Source organism: Panicum virgatum, chromosome 5K, assembly GCF_016808335.1.
Source record: "Panicum virgatum strain AP13 chromosome 5K, P.virgatum_v5, whole genome shotgun sequence".
Taxonomy (NCBI): domain Eukaryota; kingdom Viridiplantae; phylum Streptophyta; class Magnoliopsida; order Poales; family Poaceae; genus Panicum; species Panicum virgatum.
Genome location: NC_053140.1, coordinates 51,371,490 through 51,388,420, shown reverse-complemented (window position 1 = coordinate 51,388,420; position 16,931 = coordinate 51,371,490). Strand labels below are relative to the sequence as shown.

The 16,931-nt window shown below is 45.6% G+C and overlaps 2 protein-coding genes and 2 long non-coding RNA genes across 6 annotated transcripts; 2 read left to right on the top strand and 2 right to left on the bottom strand.

Annotated features, from left to right (window-relative positions):
* Positions 1–957: 957 nt before the first annotated feature.
* On the top strand, positions 958–6,305 carry LOC120708341. Its single transcript, XR_005689336.1, has 5 exons — positions 958–1,357; positions 3,203–4,587; positions 4,734–5,418; positions 5,510–5,628; positions 5,792–6,305. It is a non-coding gene; the product is annotated as an uncharacterized LOC120708341 (long non-coding RNA).
* Positions 2,869–6,273, bottom strand: LOC120708339 (subtilisin-like protease SBT3.9). Its single transcript, XM_039993549.1, has 9 exons — positions 5,909–6,273; positions 5,680–5,777; positions 5,431–5,592; positions 4,710–5,332; positions 4,561–4,631; positions 4,195–4,446; positions 3,953–4,070; positions 3,698–3,869; positions 2,869–3,580 (listed from the first exon to the last, which is right to left on the bottom strand). Exons 1-9 carry the CDS (start codon positions 6,235–6,237, stop codon positions 3,039–3,041), a joined length of 2,367 nt encoding a protein of 788 aa, XP_039849483.1. The 5' UTR covers positions 6,238–6,273; the 3' UTR covers positions 2,869–3,038.
* Positions 6,306–6,728: 423 nt separating the features above from the next.
* Positions 6,729–11,269, top strand: LOC120708342. 2 transcript variants are annotated; one of them, XR_005689338.1, is made up of 3 exons: positions 6,729–6,857; positions 10,372–10,774; positions 10,869–11,269. It is a non-coding gene; the product is annotated as an uncharacterized LOC120708342 (long non-coding RNA). The 2 variants fall into 2 exon arrangements; XR_005689337.1 differs by having other exon boundaries at positions 10,862–11,269.
* On the bottom strand, positions 10,107–13,546 carry LOC120708340 (subtilisin-like protease SBT3.5). Of its 2 annotated transcripts, none has more exons than XM_039993551.1 (10): positions 13,417–13,546; positions 13,154–13,245; positions 12,922–13,019; positions 12,596–12,751; positions 11,857–12,494; positions 11,689–11,765; positions 11,318–11,584; positions 11,102–11,219; positions 10,844–11,015; positions 10,107–10,749 (listed from the first exon to the last, which is right to left on the bottom strand). In XM_039993551.1, exons 4-10 carry the CDS (start codon positions 12,660–12,662, stop codon positions 10,244–10,246), a joined length of 1,845 nt encoding a protein of 614 aa, XP_039849485.1. In that variant the 5' UTR covers positions 12,663–12,751; positions 12,922–13,019; positions 13,154–13,245; positions 13,417–13,546; the 3' UTR covers positions 10,107–10,243. The 2 variants fall into 2 exon arrangements, with proteins under 2 accessions (XP_039849485.1, XP_039849486.1); XM_039993552.1 differs by having other exon boundaries at positions 11,318–11,581.
* Positions 13,547–16,931: the final 3,385 nt, after the last annotated feature.

Below are 16,931 nucleotides of genomic sequence, written 5' to 3'. Positions count from 1 at the left end.
GCGACACAGAGGACTACAATGGACGTGGCTAGATCCTCGAGTGTGGTGTCTTCTGCGAGGCGACGAGAGCGGGGTGGAGTCCAACAGCGGATATGGCGGGGCCCGTGCATTGTGTTTTCGTAGTGATGACTACGAGGTAGCCCGCGAGAAGTTCAGATTAAACTCGGTGCAATGCAGTCTGTTTCTCTCGTCTACCTATCGGCGCGGAGCCGTGTCTTAACGGTGACTACATGAGCTCGAGAAGGTTGTTAGCCGCCATGACTAGGCTTCTTTCAGCCTCCGTAGTCCTGCGGCATGGTTTCGGTTTGTGTCGAGGTTTCGGTCCATCCAGGTGGAGTCTCTTTTGAGGTCCGTGTCAATGTCCCAATCCAACTAGACAGAGTTGTCTCGTGGAGAAAAGTTGTATGGCTTGTGTCGGTATTCCAATCCGGCCAACCCGAGTTGTGTTGAGTTGAGTTCCGTTTGGCGCATATTGATGCCCTAATCTAGCCCGTCGATGTTATCTTTGTAGTTTTTTTTTCTGATTATAACCTCCCAGAGACATAAACTTACTTTTTCTGCATATCAATAGAAAGAGTCACACTCGTCGAGTGTTGTTTGGTAAAACAAAAATGGGCGGCAAGTGAAGAAATAGATGATTTACAAGGATTTAATGTTTTCGCTTGTTTGGTGGATTACCTTAGCACATATTCTGAAGTGTTTGGACTTTGTACGGTGGTGAGGCCAGCCATTTTATTTGGAGCGCGGAAGCGCGCTGCAAAATGTCCGTGGACAAACCGTAAATTTGGGCATCACTGTCAGGCGAGAGTTGAGGACCAAGCCCAAGTTATCATGCCGGCTCCTTATGTTTTCTGGATTATCCCTTTGATAAATAAGAGATGTTGGGACATGTTCAACAGTTGAACTTCAACTGATAGCAACAGGCCTGCTGATCCTGAATGCGTGCTAGCTACAGCTGTAATTACCTTCAAATTACACTTCTCTGTAAATAAACATATTCCCTGCAGAAGTCAAGGCCTGATTTATATTAATCCTTCCATTTGAAAAGATTTGATTTAGTCATGCGATGATTCATCATCCAACAAGCATCATCACCACTTACGATTGACCTGGAGGCCAAATTCGGACGCTGAGGGCTTCACTCTCTCTGCAAGACTGCAACGTGTCGCCGTGGGGGCCATCAGGCCGAAATATTCGCTGCGCAAAATGGGCTCAGAGTGTTAATGGGCCTACATCTTCTAAAGCTGAATATGACCCAGTTGGCCCAGGTCCTTCTCCTCCCCAACGTCGTCGCCTTTCTCCGCCGCCGGCCGCCTCGCCGCGCGTCCGCGCAAAGGCACAACCGCGCCCAGCCGAGGTGCGTCACGTTCTCTCTCCCGCCCGGTTAGCTACAAGTTTCCGAGCTCTGAAGCCCGACGACGGGCTCCCGTCTCGCGATTGATTCGAGATCACGTTGTTGGGTCATCCGATCGTTGGTCTCGCTCGGAGCCAACCGGAACTTTCTGCGGAGGATTGCTGCGTTGGTTTGTTCATGTCTAGAATTTTGCCTCCAATACGGGAGCTGGACGGGTTAATTCGGCATTGGGGTTGATTTTACTCCTGGATGATTGGGTGTTGGGAATTTTGGGGAAAACTTTTGGCTAGGGACTAGGGTCGGGGCTATAAAGAAATTGCAAGCAAAGCCGTATAGAACTTTGATATTTTGTAACTTTTATGTATTGTTGCTAAGAACACCATGGTACCTTCATGAATTGTGATACGAGGCTCTATCCATGAAGGGACCTAAAGGCACCACTGCTGAGTTCATGTTCATCTCTGCGCAATGAGAGTTGTATTGTATACCTGAGATATTTGGCCAAAATATAGCTTCTCGAAAGGAAAATGACAATGTGTGATGCCATTCGTTGCCTTAATTATTTTCTACTAAAAAAATTGCATTAGTTCTGAAAATAGTTTGTGCGCATCAATTTTCAAACCTTTGGGCCGGACAAGCGCCCCACAAAGTCTCCTTGTAAATAGCTTCAGTTGAGATACTCAATCAACAGAAACAGGCCTGCTAATCTAGATTTCGTCCTGGGAGCTACAATTACCCATAGCCTGCACTTATCTGTGACTTTTTGCTTGCAAAAATCAAGCCTCAATTTGGTCATCCATCCTAGACATATGATTTAGTCATCTAATGGTCTGTCATCCTAACATCTCTTGGTGGTTGATGCTTCCTTACACCCTAGTGGGTAAGTGACGCATGAGTGCATGACTGGGGAAGCCAAACGGAAGAAGTCAGCCAAACTCAGTTTTCATTATCCCGGTTTTGATGCTTCGCTGGGTTGAATAGATCAAGGAAAATTTTAGAGGGCTATCCAGACAAACGCAATACTTCATGGTGGGTGCAGAAGAGTTCAGTTTATTGGGACAGTCATGGCACTGGGCCTTACCTTACTCATATGCTTGCAGCATTTTTGTCCATGAGAGTTCAAATTGTATATGTCATCAGCCTGTATCCATTTTTTTACATGCATCTTACCATATCTTTTTTTACATGCATCCATATCCTTTGTGGCCTAGATCTAGGAGATACATGTAAAGCCATATGACAACTTGGCACGCCTTCTTTTCTTTTGGCTTGGATCCGATGGTGCTAGGGTTGAGAGGTGGCTGGATGAATTGGCCCTCGCTATATTCTACTCCTGGATGGTGACTATTTTTGGGAACCTTTTGGAAAAGGGCGTGAATTTTATCTGATATGTTAGCTTTGAACTTATTAATCAAAGTAAATATATAGCACATACTTAGTACAGTTATATTTTACAAGAAGTGAATGGATTGACACACTTATTAGAGTGGTATAGCAAACACTCTAAAATAATGTATAACAAACACAGATTAGAGTTCATTCAGAAACAAGGAAATAGATGCAAGCAAAGCTTTCGTAGAATTTGGCATGTCTTATCTTTCTTCTGGACAGCTTTAGGAACATCATGATATTTCCTTTGAAAAGTGAACTAACACTCAGATGTAGCATGCATGTTTTATCCTAATTATGCAACGTCCGCAAAGAAATCATGAATTGTGATCCGGGCTGCAATCGGGATTCGCACTGTTTTTTGGCCATTTTGCCAAGTAAGGCTACCAAATGTGTAGTCCCCTTGTAACCTCCATAGAGGCGATAACTTAACCTGAAAGGTTATAACTTTGTTTGCAGCATTGAACGAAAGAACAGACGGCTCAACGTCCACCTTGACTCCAGGAGGGCTCTGGATTTCAGCTTGGTAAACTGCATTGACCTCACCTACGTTTGTGACCGTTCTCAATACAGTAATGGGATTCCTCAGATCTGGAATGGCGATGGATGGTAAGTTCAGATGATACCCTGGTAGCACTGTTTTGTTGCAGCTTAAAAACTTGTTGAACGTGCACCCAATGAACTTGTTGTAGCCACTTGGATCAATGTCATAAACCAAGCCAGGTTCAGCTGCCTTGTTAGGATTTATGTGCCCCCCTCCATAGTCAAATGGGTCAGCGATCTTCAGGGGCAATCCTTGTGCGAGGATCGGCATGCCGCGCTCATCAGTTACAGATGCTTCAATCATGCAAAATTCAATAAAGGTTGAAACAAAATGCTGAAGTGGGTCGACATGAATTTGAGGTAGTGTTGCGAAATCTGGTTAGAACATGAACATGTTACCAGAGGAGTTACCAGTTGTCATGATGGCTGATTTTAGTGCTGCTGGAGACCAATTCGGGTGCAGGGTTTTCAGCAGCGCAACGATGCCTGCAACGTGTGGCGTTGCCATAGATGTCCCTGAGCCGAATGCATATTCATCTTCTCTGGCTGCTAGGATGCTGACTCCTGGTGCTGCTATGTCAGGCTGTGAAAGAAACAGGGATGTAGTGAGCTGGCAGCATTATGGCTCAGACAGCAGGGGCATCATACGTTTTTATGTCTGGACACCTTGATAACTTCAGGGTAATTGATCGATGGACCTCTCGAGGAGAATGCTGCCACCGTTGGAGCCAGTGCTGCCGCACCTGTGACAGTGCGCGCTGGTTCGATCTTCGCCACAGGAGAGCTGCTTGAAATAGTCAGAATCATGGGAGAAAGGCTTGAACTCGTTGCAGAAGATTGAACCAACCCGGAGATTCTGAATTGCCAATTGGTCAATATATAGAGAATAATGCAATTCGATGATTTACCTTGCATCGCTCATGTAATTTCCAATCTGGTTCGCAGTATAGAAGTCCACGAGAATGCACGGAATGCCTTTGCAATCAGCTGTCACATCTACAATGTTCATGCTGTACTGAGCAAAGATGAGACCAGAGCCCCCACCATCCAGGACGCTCTTCAGTGCGAGTGGAAAAAGTGCAAGCGGCGATACTGGGAAAGCAACACACAACACAATTTTCCCCCTCACATCCGTGCCATTCAGAGCATCAGCAGTGCATCTAACCACATGGAGAGCACGAAAAAAAAAGACGAGGTGATCAACTTGAAATCAAGTTTGGAATATTCGCCAAAATTAAGCAGCAAAAATTCAGCAACTGATCTGTATATCGTACAGGCCTCCGTATGCAAGAAGCCTGAAGGTACTCCCTGACGAGTTCTTTCCTTCGTAGTACACAGATTGTCCCTGACAAATGCTCATAACAAGTCACGAATCACGGCTTCACGAATCATTAAGGTGTTTCCATGTGATCCTGTTACTTACCACGATGCGTTGCTTGTTTCCCAGCGTGATCGCGGTCGGAAATGACCGATCAATCTTGCTCGCCGCGACGGTGATTACCCAAGGAGCTGTATTCCCGACCACCTGCTGTGCGGGCCCAGAGTTGCCGGCGGCGTACACGACGGTGATCCCTTGCTGGACGGCGTGGAGGGCGCCGAACGAGTTCTCCTCCACGGTGAGCGACAGCGACAGCACGTCGACTCCGTCGTGTATCGCGTCATCGATGGCGGCGAGCACGGTGGCGGAGCTGCCGGCCCCAGCTCCGTGGCCGCTGCCCCAGACGGACTTGTACACCGCGATGCGGGCTCTGGGCGCGCCACCGCGTGCCGTGCCCGCGGCAAGGCCGTGGAAGCTTGCCGCCTCCACGATGGAGCCCGCCGCGGTGGACGCCGTGTGCGTGCCGTGGCCGTTGGCGTCCCGCGCCGAGAGGTATTCGTTCTTGAGTTCCTCCTCGGCCACGCCCGCGTGGTAGAACCGCGCGCCGATGATCTTGCGGCTGCAGTTGCTGCGGTCCCACCCCACCCCGACCTGGCACACGCCTTTCCACCGTGGCGGCACCGGCCCGTAGCCGTCGTCGCTGAAGCTTCTCGACTCCGGCCATATTCCTGTGATGGTAATGGTTTTCACGAGAAATGGCGCCAAACACAAGATTTTGAGCAAAGTCACTTGAGCAGTCAATTTGCTGTTGCAAGTAAGTACTTACCTGTGTCAATAATCCCAATGATGGTGTCTTCTCCATATCTGCTTCTGCGGAGAAGCTCTGAAGGCACTTTGTCGTTCAGGTTCAGCCCCAGGAAGTCCCAGCTTCGCGTGGTGGCCGTCTGGTACCTTCTGCTCGGCTGCACACTGATGACTTCAGGCAAGTCTAGATGGACCATGTGAACAAGCAAGCAGAGTTTCAGTAAGCTTTCAGGAAACTCAATTCATACAGCTCAACCAGACCTTATCTCACCGGCAAGTTGCTGTGCTTGCTCTTTTGTTAGCATGGCCGCGAAGCCCGAGAATCCATGCTTGTAGCTATATATGATGGAATCTAAAATATCTTGTTTACTGAATTTTCACAGGAAGGTGAAGCATGATTACAGTTCACAAAAAGGTCTTGGATGAAATCAGAGCTGGAAAAAACGAGTGTTCAATTGAAGTGACCAGACTGAATGGAGAGGTGAGGTCAGTCAGGTCACCTTTCAAGAACGCTTGCCAGTGTATCATGGTGCGATGCGACGACATCATCTGGGTGCCCATGCTTCCTTTCGCCTAGGTACGCTATGTACAGCTGCGGAAGGCAGATGGTATAGTCGAGAAACATCTTTGAGATGATTTGAATCACCTTGAAATTGAGAGAACAAAAACAGGGTGAGGCAGGCTTAACCTTCTTCTGCGATGCCTGCGCTTGGACTAGGAGCGTGCAAAAGCAGAGCAGCAGCAGTGGAGCCAAACGGCGGTGGTAAGAACAAGAGCGTGCTGCCATCTCCGTTCTCGCCGAATTGCAACGGTGCATGGGAGGGCCCATTTGTAGGTGTCAATGTTCCCTAGGTCAACAGAGGAAATAAATTTTCTATTGATTGCTTTTTCTTTTTCTGAACTTCGTTCAGAAATCTAAAATTTTCTTCATCTTGGAATGTTATCCGCGCGATGTTGCCCTGCCAATACAATAGTGATGACGTAGTTCAACTCTCATGGCTCATTCGTTCCTCAGTTACTAACTGAAGGAAACGGTCAAGCGATAGATACCTGTTTTTCGTACTTCTTACTTTTTTTTTTTTTGAAAATTAGTATTTCTTACTATATCGGGGCAGTCTCAGCCTCTCAGGCTACCTGCTCCTCCTGATTACGACAAAAAACTAGAATTTTTGCTGCAAATGGACGGTGGTGGATCTACATCACACGTCTAGCTGGGCCGCAAAAGCCCAACAACGTACTAGTTTCATAAAGAAATGAGCCCATACTGTTAGTGGGCCTAAGAATCTGGTAATCAGAAATTAGTATTGGCCGGAGATAGGATTCGAATTGGCACAAGGCCCTGCCTCTCCTCTCCCCACCCCAACCTCATCGCCTGCCTTCAGTCCGCCGCCGTCGGCCGTCGTTCAGCTGAGGTTGCCGTCCCGTCCGCGCCTGGCACCACCAATCGAGGTAACCTGCCCCATCCCTCTTCTCCACCGATTAGTTTCGTGTTGGTGAGCTCGGATTTCTCAAGCCTCGAACGATCATTAGATCCCATCTCGCGATCATTTTTTATCGCGTTGACGATCCTCCTGACATGGTCTCGCTCGAAGCCAAGCAGAACTCGGGGCTTCTCTGAGGAGGATTGCTGCGTCGGTATTTTCACGTATTGAAACATTAGCTCCGATCCTGTAGGTGCTGGGGTTGAGATGGGGGCGGCGGATGGCTTGATTGGCCCTGACTCAATCCGACTGCCTAGGCGGAAACTTTTTTTTTCCCCTAATGAGGGGAGCTGATTTTGCGAATTTCTTTTGCTAGGATCGCTTTATCTGATACCTTTTTTTAAGTTTATTTGATACTTTTTTTGCTTCAATTAGAGCAAATTTAACTGTATGAAAAAACCTATATATATATATATATATTTCATCTGGATTCTAACATGACTGTCACACCCGGTTTTAAGGACAAAACCGAATGCATAGCTATATGTATGCCAGGATCAAGTTTCATACATATAGAGACATCATAAGTGAATAATCAGTAACAGTATCACGAAAAAGAGAAATACAACAAATAAAAGACTATCAGAGTTTACAGCTTATTCTGGAAACGGAGGCTTCAAACTTCACAGGCAATCGACTGGGGGTTGCGTACGCCTAGAACTCAGCATCATCTTCAAAAGACTTCACAGCAACTTTCCCTTCTGAGCAGCAGTAAGCAAGGGTGAGTACACTTATGGTTGGTACTCAGCAAGGCCACAAGAAATAACCAGAATGTGATTTATATCCATCTTTAAGTTTATTAATCATGTGAGGGTCCAAGCCGCTCTTGACCGTGAGCACGGCTAACCGGTTAGTTTTAACTCTGCAGAGGTTGTACACTTTCACCACAATTCGCGTAAAAGTTCCGAAGAACTTTGAACCCAACCACGCAATGTGCTAGCTAGGCACAATACCACACTTCCGAGGTGTGATTGCATAGGGACGCTACGAGGCCTTTACAAAGAATTCCTATATGTATGTGTTGGTCCCTGCCGTGCGGTCCCTCAGAAGACGCAGCTTCCTTCACCCGCTCCACAACACAAACTCATAACCACCAAGCGGAACAACCCCAACACAACATATAGTTCATCTAATTACTCAGCCAAGACCAGAGCCCATTAGTATTGTGGTTGTACGGTTTTCTTAGGTGGTTCTCCATGTTCCAATTAAATCATAGTACTCTTGTAAATAAAGCATAGATAGAAGTATGGTTAGGGTCACTTGCCTTTCTCCAACGAAAAGCTACTCTTACTGCTCTTCAACTTTTGCTCACTTCGAACTCTTGATCTTCAATCTTTGAATGGCGATCCTTCTACTCGGAGCAACCAACGAGCAACCATACAAAACAAACAACAAGAGCATCTAAGAACAATACACCAAAACAAAAAAAAAGGCTTTAAAAGAGCATACTAAAGGATAGGGCTCGCTACTATGGTTACGAGAGCTCAAGAAACGCGGAAAACGGAACTAAAACGGTGATTCTATAGACTAAACGGTGCCTCAGGGATTTAGTCGCGATTAACTAAAAGGTTAAGGACTAACAGAAAAGATTCGTAAAACACAACAAAGTGTGCTCACAGGGGATAAAAAAAAGGTTATAAAGCTATTGCACACGTCACAAGGATCACGTGAGCGCGAGAATCGATGAAAACGGAGTTAAAACGTGAAAGATATGGCTAAAACAGTGCACCAGGGACTTGTTTGTGAGAGTTTTGAACTTCCAGGGGCTAGCTCTAAAGAAACTGGGGACTAAAACATAATTAACCATAGACTTCAAGGGCTAGCACGTAAAAACACCTAAGCAGGACTGCGGGTTCTATTTTGGAAAAGCAGAGGGGTTAAACCATAAAATAAAGGACTGGTTTGTAAATTCTTTTCACCAAGCATGGACTGCGGGTTGATTTGCATGAAACCGAGGGTCTCTTTTGCAAAGTGTACTAGGGTTGACCGGTATTCAGCTCGGTTGACTCAGGTTGAAACAGATCTGGGCCGTTGGATCAGATCTGGACGGTTTGGATTCGGTTTAGATGGGACCTAATCTGATCCATCCGATCTAGATCAGACGGCCAGGGTGAGAAGGGGACGGTGGACGGCGGCACCAAGCCGGCGAGCGGCGGCGCATGGCCGACGTAGACCGAACTCGGCCCCCGGGGCTCGATTCGAGCTGGGGTCGGGCCGGGGAGCTTGCGCACGAGCTAACAAACTCGATAGTGTGCTCGGGAGGGGTCTAGGCGGCCGGAGCAGGGCGCGCAACGGCAGCCGGCGGAGCTCAAACTCCGGTGAGCTTTTCCGAGCCCAAGAACGCGCGAGAGAGAGGGATTCCGGGGTGGGGGACGATCCTCACCACGCGGCGAACCTTCGGAGCGGCGAAGACGTCGAGGTTGGGCGGCGAAACGGCGGCGTGGCGCGGAGCTCCGAGCTTGGCAACAATGGCGGCTAGGGTTTGCGCAAGCTAGAGGCAGCGGCTTCCGATCGATAGGGTTCCAGGGGGGTCTAGGGGCGCTCGAGGGTGCTATTTATAGGGCGAGGCCGGGGATTCCTTGGCGTGCGGGCTAAGAGAGGCCGGGCGGCGCGCGCGGCAACGGAACTCGGCCTCAGCTCGAGTCCGGACCGGACACGGCGCGAGGTCGGGGGCGACCCCGACAGGCGGGCCCCGCCTGTCGGTGGCTGCGGGAGGGGAAGGCCGGGACGGGCTGGGCCGGAGGAAAGGGAAAAAAATAACGGGCCGGCGATTGAAGTTGGGCCGCGGGAGGGAAAAGGAAAAAAAAAGAAACTGGGCCGGGCGAAGGGGTTTGGGCTGAAAAGAGGGGTTTCGGGTTTTCTTTTTTTTCTTTTCTTTTGCAAAAGCCTTCAAACAACTTCAATTTGAATTCAAATTCAAAGAATTTAAATTCAAATTGAACAACAAACATTAAAACAATGCAAGGGTAGCATGAGTGCAACACACAACCAACTTCATTTTATTTTTTTATTTTTTTAATTCAAACAAACTTTATTTAATTTTACTAAATTTCCTGTGAAGGAAAAGAAAATGTTGCAAAATTTTAAAACTATGAGAAAATTGTTTATTTATTTTTAATTTTAATCACATCCTGAAATCCAAAAATTTCAGGGTGTGACAATTACTATAAATGTTGTTTTACAATACTGATTTAGCTCAGCTCAGTAGTGCAGCCTATTTGGTGAAGGGAAAAGAAATATATATCCAAGTAAAACCATAGTAGAACTGGGCAGTGCAAGGAACACCGTGGGATATATCCTTCAAAAGCAAAAGCACATGAAGATAACATATGCTACTTGCATATTTCACCTTGCTTATGCAACATCTGCGAAGAAATCATGAATTGTGATCCGAGCAGCAACCGGAATCCACACGGTCCTCTGGTCATTATACCAAGTCAGGTTGCCAAACATGTAGTCCCCTTGTAACATCCACATCGCAGCATTAAACACAAGAACAGACGGCTCAACTTCCATCTCGACTCCAGCTGGGCTCTCAGTTGCAACGTGGTAAACCACATCGACCTCGTCGACATTTGTGACAGTTCTTGATACAGTGACTGGGTACCTCAGATCTGGAACCGAGATGGATGGCAGGTTCAAGAGATGCCCTGGCACCACTGTTGTATTACAACTTCCGGATCTTTTGATGATGCAATTAAATACGTTGTTGTAATCGTTTGGATTGATGTCATAGATCAGTCCAGGATCTGCTGCTCTGTTAGGGTTGATGTGCCCACCTCCAAAGTCAAATGGGTCCGCAATCTTTCGAGGCAACCCATCAGCCAGTATTGGCATGCCATGTTCATCAGTTACAGATGCTTCACCATGCAAAATGAAATAGAGGTAAGACAAATGTAACATTCCTTAATCACAACTTCAAAATTAGAAGTTGTGCAAGTTATGGTTGATTACCTGTGGTGATGATGGCAGATTTCAGTGCAGCAGGAGACCATTGTGGATGTAGAACTTTCAGCAAGGCGATGATGCCAGCTACGTGCGGAGCAGACATTGATGTCCCCGACGCAAACTTATAGGAGTCTCGCATTGCTGCTAAGATGCCGACTCCAGGTGCTGCTATGTCAGGCTGTTGAGGAAGCAAGAGCGAAGTGAGACGGCTTGGTAATGCCTACTGCCTAGAAAGCATGGTAGTAACCTCTTTACACTAGGTACCTTAATAACATCAGCGTTGTAGATTGATGGACCTCTGGAGGAGAATGCTGCCACTTTGGGAGCCAATAGCTCTTTACTCGTAAAGCTACGCGCTGGTTCAATCTTTGCCACAGGAGAGCTGCTTGAGACAATCATAACTCATCAAAAAAAAAACCAGGAGTTCACCAAGACCGTATTGTAATTTGCAATTTTTGGGTCTATCCAGGAGTGTTGTACCTCGCGGATCCCATGTATACTAGAATCTGGTAGCCGGTGTCAAGGTCCACGAGGACACAGGCAATGCCTCCGCAACTACCGGTGCCCTCTAGAATGCTCGTCGTATGCTGAGCGAAAACAAGACCAGAGCCCCCGGCCTTCCGGACGTTTTGCAGCGCGCTTTGGAATTCCCAAAGCGGGGTTAGCGCTAGTTTTCGATTTACTGGAAAGCACATGACAGTTTTTCCTTTCAAATCCGTGCCATTCAGAGCTTCCTCCGTGCAGCTGCTACTCACAGAAAAAAAAAACTTCTGCTCAGTTTCAAGCAAATGTGTGTGACACGGTAGGAAAACTTCGAGAAGGGCAGAAGTTAAATTAGCGGTTTAACGTACAGGCCTCCAGCTCCAGTGGTAAGGTTTCTGAAACTGCTCCCGGCTGAGTTCTTGTCTTGGTAGTAGAGAGATTGTCCCTGCAAAATTGGTAGATTTTCTCTCAAATTCAGTTAACTTAATTTTACTAATTCGAGGCAGATAGAACTAGCATTTGTATTCTGTACATACCGCTATCTGTTGCTTGTTTCCCAGCGTGATCACGGTTGGAAACGAGCGGTCAATCGTACTCGCGGCTACGGTGATGACCCACGGGGCCGTATTCACAACGGTCTGCGGTCTTGGCCCGTCGTTCCCGGCCGCGTACACGACGGCGATCCCCTTCTGAACCGCGTGCAGGGTGCCGAACGAGTCTGCGTTGCCGAGGGCGCCCAGGGACAGCGAGAGCACGTCCACGCCGTCGTGGATGGCGTCGTCGATGGCCGCGAGCACATCGGCGTCGCTGCCAGTTCTTGTTGTGCCGTCGGGCCTCGCCCAGAGGGCTTTGTAGACGGCGATGCGGGCGTGGGGCGCGCCGCCTCGCGCGACGCCCGCGGCGAGGCCTTGGAAGCTGACCCCTTCCACGGCAGAGCCTGCTGCGGTGGAGGCCGTGTGCGTGCCGTGGCCGCTCATGCCGTCCCGGGGTGAGAGGTACTCGTCCTTGTTGATGTCCGCCTCGCCCAGTCCGGCGCTGTAGAACCGTGCGCCGATGATCTTGCGGCTGCAGTTGTTGAGGTCCCAGCCCTGACCGACTTGGCACACGCCTCTCCATCGGGACGGCACCGGCCCGTACCCTTGATCGCTGAAGCTCCTCGACTCCGGCCAGATACCTGAACCAATGCAAGTGCATACAGCATGAAGACGAGTTTCTTGATTCTGAACGAGGTCACATCGATCACTTTGGTAAAGTATGGGAAGATTGGGTACGGACCACTGTCGACGACGCCGATGATTATGTCCTCTCCATGTCTGCCTTCACGGAGCAGGTCGCCGGGCATTTGGGAGCCCAGACCAAGGAAGTCCCAGCTTCGTGTGGTTGTCGCCGTGTAGCTTCAGCTTGGTTCGACACTGATGACTTCTGGAGACTCTGTGGAGTTATTAACAAAGCCACACATCTTCAGGCGCGGTTAGCAGTTAATTTACTGATGATCACGACTACAAAGGCTTCGGAACAGAGCGATCAGCAGTGAACTGATTAGCAGTAAGCGAGCTGGCGAGGTCTGGCTTGTTGGAGCAGAAAAGAGCGAAAGGCCTGACCTGCCAGCTGTTTTGCTTGGCCTTCAGTGAGCATTGCTGCGAAGCCTGAGAATCCATGCTTGTAGTTGTGAACCATGGAGGCCACAGAATCTTCCTTGCTGAAAGTTTAGAAGTAGTACACATTGATAAGTAGCAGACTTACAGAACTAGTTATCGTGTTGATCTCGATCGTGGAATTAGAGCAGAGAGGAAGGAAATGGGCAGCTGGCTGAAAGAAGTTACATTTGTGTACCTTCCGAGAACATCGCTGAGAAGATCATGGTGAGAAGCGATGACATCGTTGGGGTGTTCATGTTTCACATCGCCTAGGTACACAATATATAGCTACAAACAAATATTGCAGAGATTAGAACTTGAGAGTTATTCATAATTTATATTTCAAAAATTTGACTCAAATCTTATCCTAAACGACTTCCTTTACGAGTACGGAGGGAGTACGTTGAAAACATTCTTTATCGTAGAGACGATTCAACTGTTAGCAGCAGGCATGCTTACCCTGCGAGATCCTCCATGGACACCCAATAACTGCACGCAGAAGCAAAGCAGTAGCACCGACACCAAAGATGCAGGGACACGCGACGAAGAATAGAATCCCATGCTTTTATGTGCTGTCTTGCTCGTAGGTGCGATTAAATTAAGGCCGGCCGGTCTTTATATAGGCGTCATATGCATGGAGAAGAAGACTTTGTTCTCTTGGTCAACATAAAAAGAGTACTGAAGGACTTCACAGACTGCAACCAATATGTACGTAGTTCAAGGGGAAGACACTTAAAAGGAAATCAAGAAGTCCGTTTTTCAACCTCCAACTACGAAACCGGGTAACATAGGCTCTCGAACTGGCAAAATCGTCCGAATCACCCCCTCGATCACTGCAGCAAGCTGTTTTGAGGGCGGTTTTGCTACAGTAACATTTCCGAATTTCTGGAATTTCACACCTCTCAATTAAATAATAAAGAAAGCATAGTTAATATTGTCTAAAAATCATGATATTTTTTTGGGAGGTAGATAAAAAGACAAGGAATATATTTTGGCTAGATGTGCTACAATAGACATAAAGAAATTTGAATTATAAAATTTTAAAAATAGGTAGAATTCAAAATTCCTTGAATTTTTAGGTCAGCTAAACCTATGATAAAAATGCATTAAAAATATGATAATTCATAATTTTTTATTTAGTTTAGTTAGGTACTTTTTATTGGCCCAAGTTCTATAGAATATTCATAAATTAAAATTTGAGGAATCAAATTTGATTCAAATTTGAGCATTGCGAAGGAATTCAAAAACTTTCATAAAAACTTGGGCCAATAAAAAATACCTTATTAAACTAAATAAAAAATTATGAATTATCATATTTTTATTTCATTTTTATCAAAGGTTTAGCTAACACAAAAATTCAAGGAATTTTGAATTCTACCCATTTTTAAATTTTTATAATTCAAATTTCATTTTGTTTAATGTATCACATCTAGCCAAAATAAATTCCTTGTCTTTTTATCTACCTCCCAAAAAAATATCATGATTTTTAGACAATATTAACTATGCTTTCTTTATTATTTAATTGAGAGGTGTGAAATTCTAGAAATTCGGAAATGCTACTGTAGCAAAACCGTCCTCAAAACAGCTTGCTACAGTGATCGAGGGGGTGATTCGGACGGTTTTGCCAGTTCGAGGGCCTATGTTACCCGGTTTCGTAGTTGGAGGTTGAAAAACAGACTTCTTCACTAATTCGAGGTTGTAAAATAGACTTATCCTAAAAGAAACTTACACGAGCTTTAACACTAATTTTTCTTAGACTTGTTCTCTTCCATTGAGACACACTGGGGTCTATCATAATTCCCAATCAATGGGTTTTTGCACTTCTGCTGCTAGTTGCTACAACCTTTTATTTACTTGTCGCATTTGGTATAATGGCCCACTTCATCCTGGAAAAGAGCAGGTTCTTAAATCAGGACCGTGCCGTGTGACCCATTCACCATCTAACAATAATTCCTCAGAATAAAGCACCTATTAAAGCACTAGATCGAGTCAAGCAAGACGATGTTGAGAGGGGGGAAATATCTATTAGCAGCAAGTGGCCTTGGATGGACATTCACGTTTGAGCGCGTTCTTCCACAAGAAAAGGTTTCAAACATTTCCGCATTGCAAATTGTAATCATGATTGGTAGTAAGTAAATCTTCTGCTTGCAATTGAGGATTGAATTAGGAGAAAGTGACAGCATATAACATCTTTTATCCAGCCTCTCTCAACTCCCAAGGCAAAGCAAGACTTCGTCAAGAACAGGGAGCCTACCAACCATTTCGTCACTGTTGTTCTTTTGGTGTGTTTGTGTGCTATGAACTTTCCGAGAACAGTGCCCTAACTATATCAAGACGAGGTCGTCCCTTCTTATCTTATTAGGAAAGTGATAGCCTATTCAATCGTTAGAGAGCATGCAAACGCTACTTGCTAATCTTGATTGCGTCCAACAACCAGAAATGCATTTATACTATTTCTAACTGCATTTTTCTGCTAATATTTTTGTTCAAAAAGTCGAGGCTTGATTTATTCCGTGCGACTTAAAACGTTGATTTAGTCATGTGTGCTGGTTCATCAACCAGTCCATTCCACTTCATGATTATCTCTACTAGCCTATCAACCCGTGCTCACGCACAGACTAATTAAAATGAATATAAACATAAGATTTATAGCTAATAATTATAATTATTTATCTCACACCCTCTTTCATCTATTAAATATTATAACACTTACTTTAAAATACTTATTTATTATTATTTAGGAGCAATAAATTTTATTTCGCATTACACCTCCATATGTGTTTGATATATATTTAATCGAATTATTTGTTTCCAAATTGGTATTCTTATCTCTTTCATAATACATGAACACATGGTCACACATATCGTGGGTAGCATTTCCATATAAACAATAAATTAATAATATTAATAATGATATAAATAGTAATATATAATTTTATATTGATTCACTTCAATATTTAGATTTAGGGGCTACTTTTACTTTTAATAATGATATAATTGAATAGTTTATATGCAAATTTAGGGGGTTATTTTAGGTGGGTAATTTACATGAAGATTAGGGGGTTACTTAAGGTTTTTTATAATGGCACATGTGAGTAATTTTGATACATATTTTGGGGGTTACTAATCTATTTTCATAATGCAGAGGTGGGTAATTTTGATACATGTTTTGGAATTACTTTAATCTATTTTTATAATGACAGAGATGGGTAATTTATTAGGAGAGATATCAAATCTAATGAATATTATGATTAGAGTTGTCGGATTGATGGCCGGATATTTTTTATTTTTGTGAGAATATCTAGGATTTCTCTATTTTTTAAAAGTGTCTACCTAGGATCCTAGATGGCTTTACGTAGAAGCTTAAAAGGAGCCTCCAATTAATATAGTAAGATGATTATATCGCCTACTCACATTGCTAGTTCTCCATTCGCCCTTCGCACTATCAAGCAAGGTGACCTCCTCCCACTTCGCTCTTCCCTTCTAGATTGAAGTCCATGCTTCCATCCTTGTAATGAAGCTCGATCTGGTGGTGATGGAGAAAATGGTGAGATAATTGTCCCAGGCTTGATCGAACTCGAGGATGATTGGACTATGTTGGGGATTTCTTTTTCGCTATGATCGAACTCCAGCCACCGAGAAGGCAGCGATTTCCTCACTGCTCACGAGAGCCAAGGCAGCTGCCTCCTTCGACAAGGGCAAGGAGATCCCGCTCTTGCCTCAAATCGATCTCCGGAGATCCCCTCATGCTCCCCCACCACTTCCCCTTTGCCGACAAGCTCTACCCTCACCAAAATTTCACCTCCACACCGCCGCAGCCATACCTGGGGACTATATTGTAGAATGCATAAGAGAGCCAAATAGCACATGTACTCGATTTCAAGCTACATTTGAGATATCAATGACATTTAGCTCATTTCTCAACTTGCAAAACCGATTTTCATCAAAGGCTTAGTGAATATATCCGCTAACTG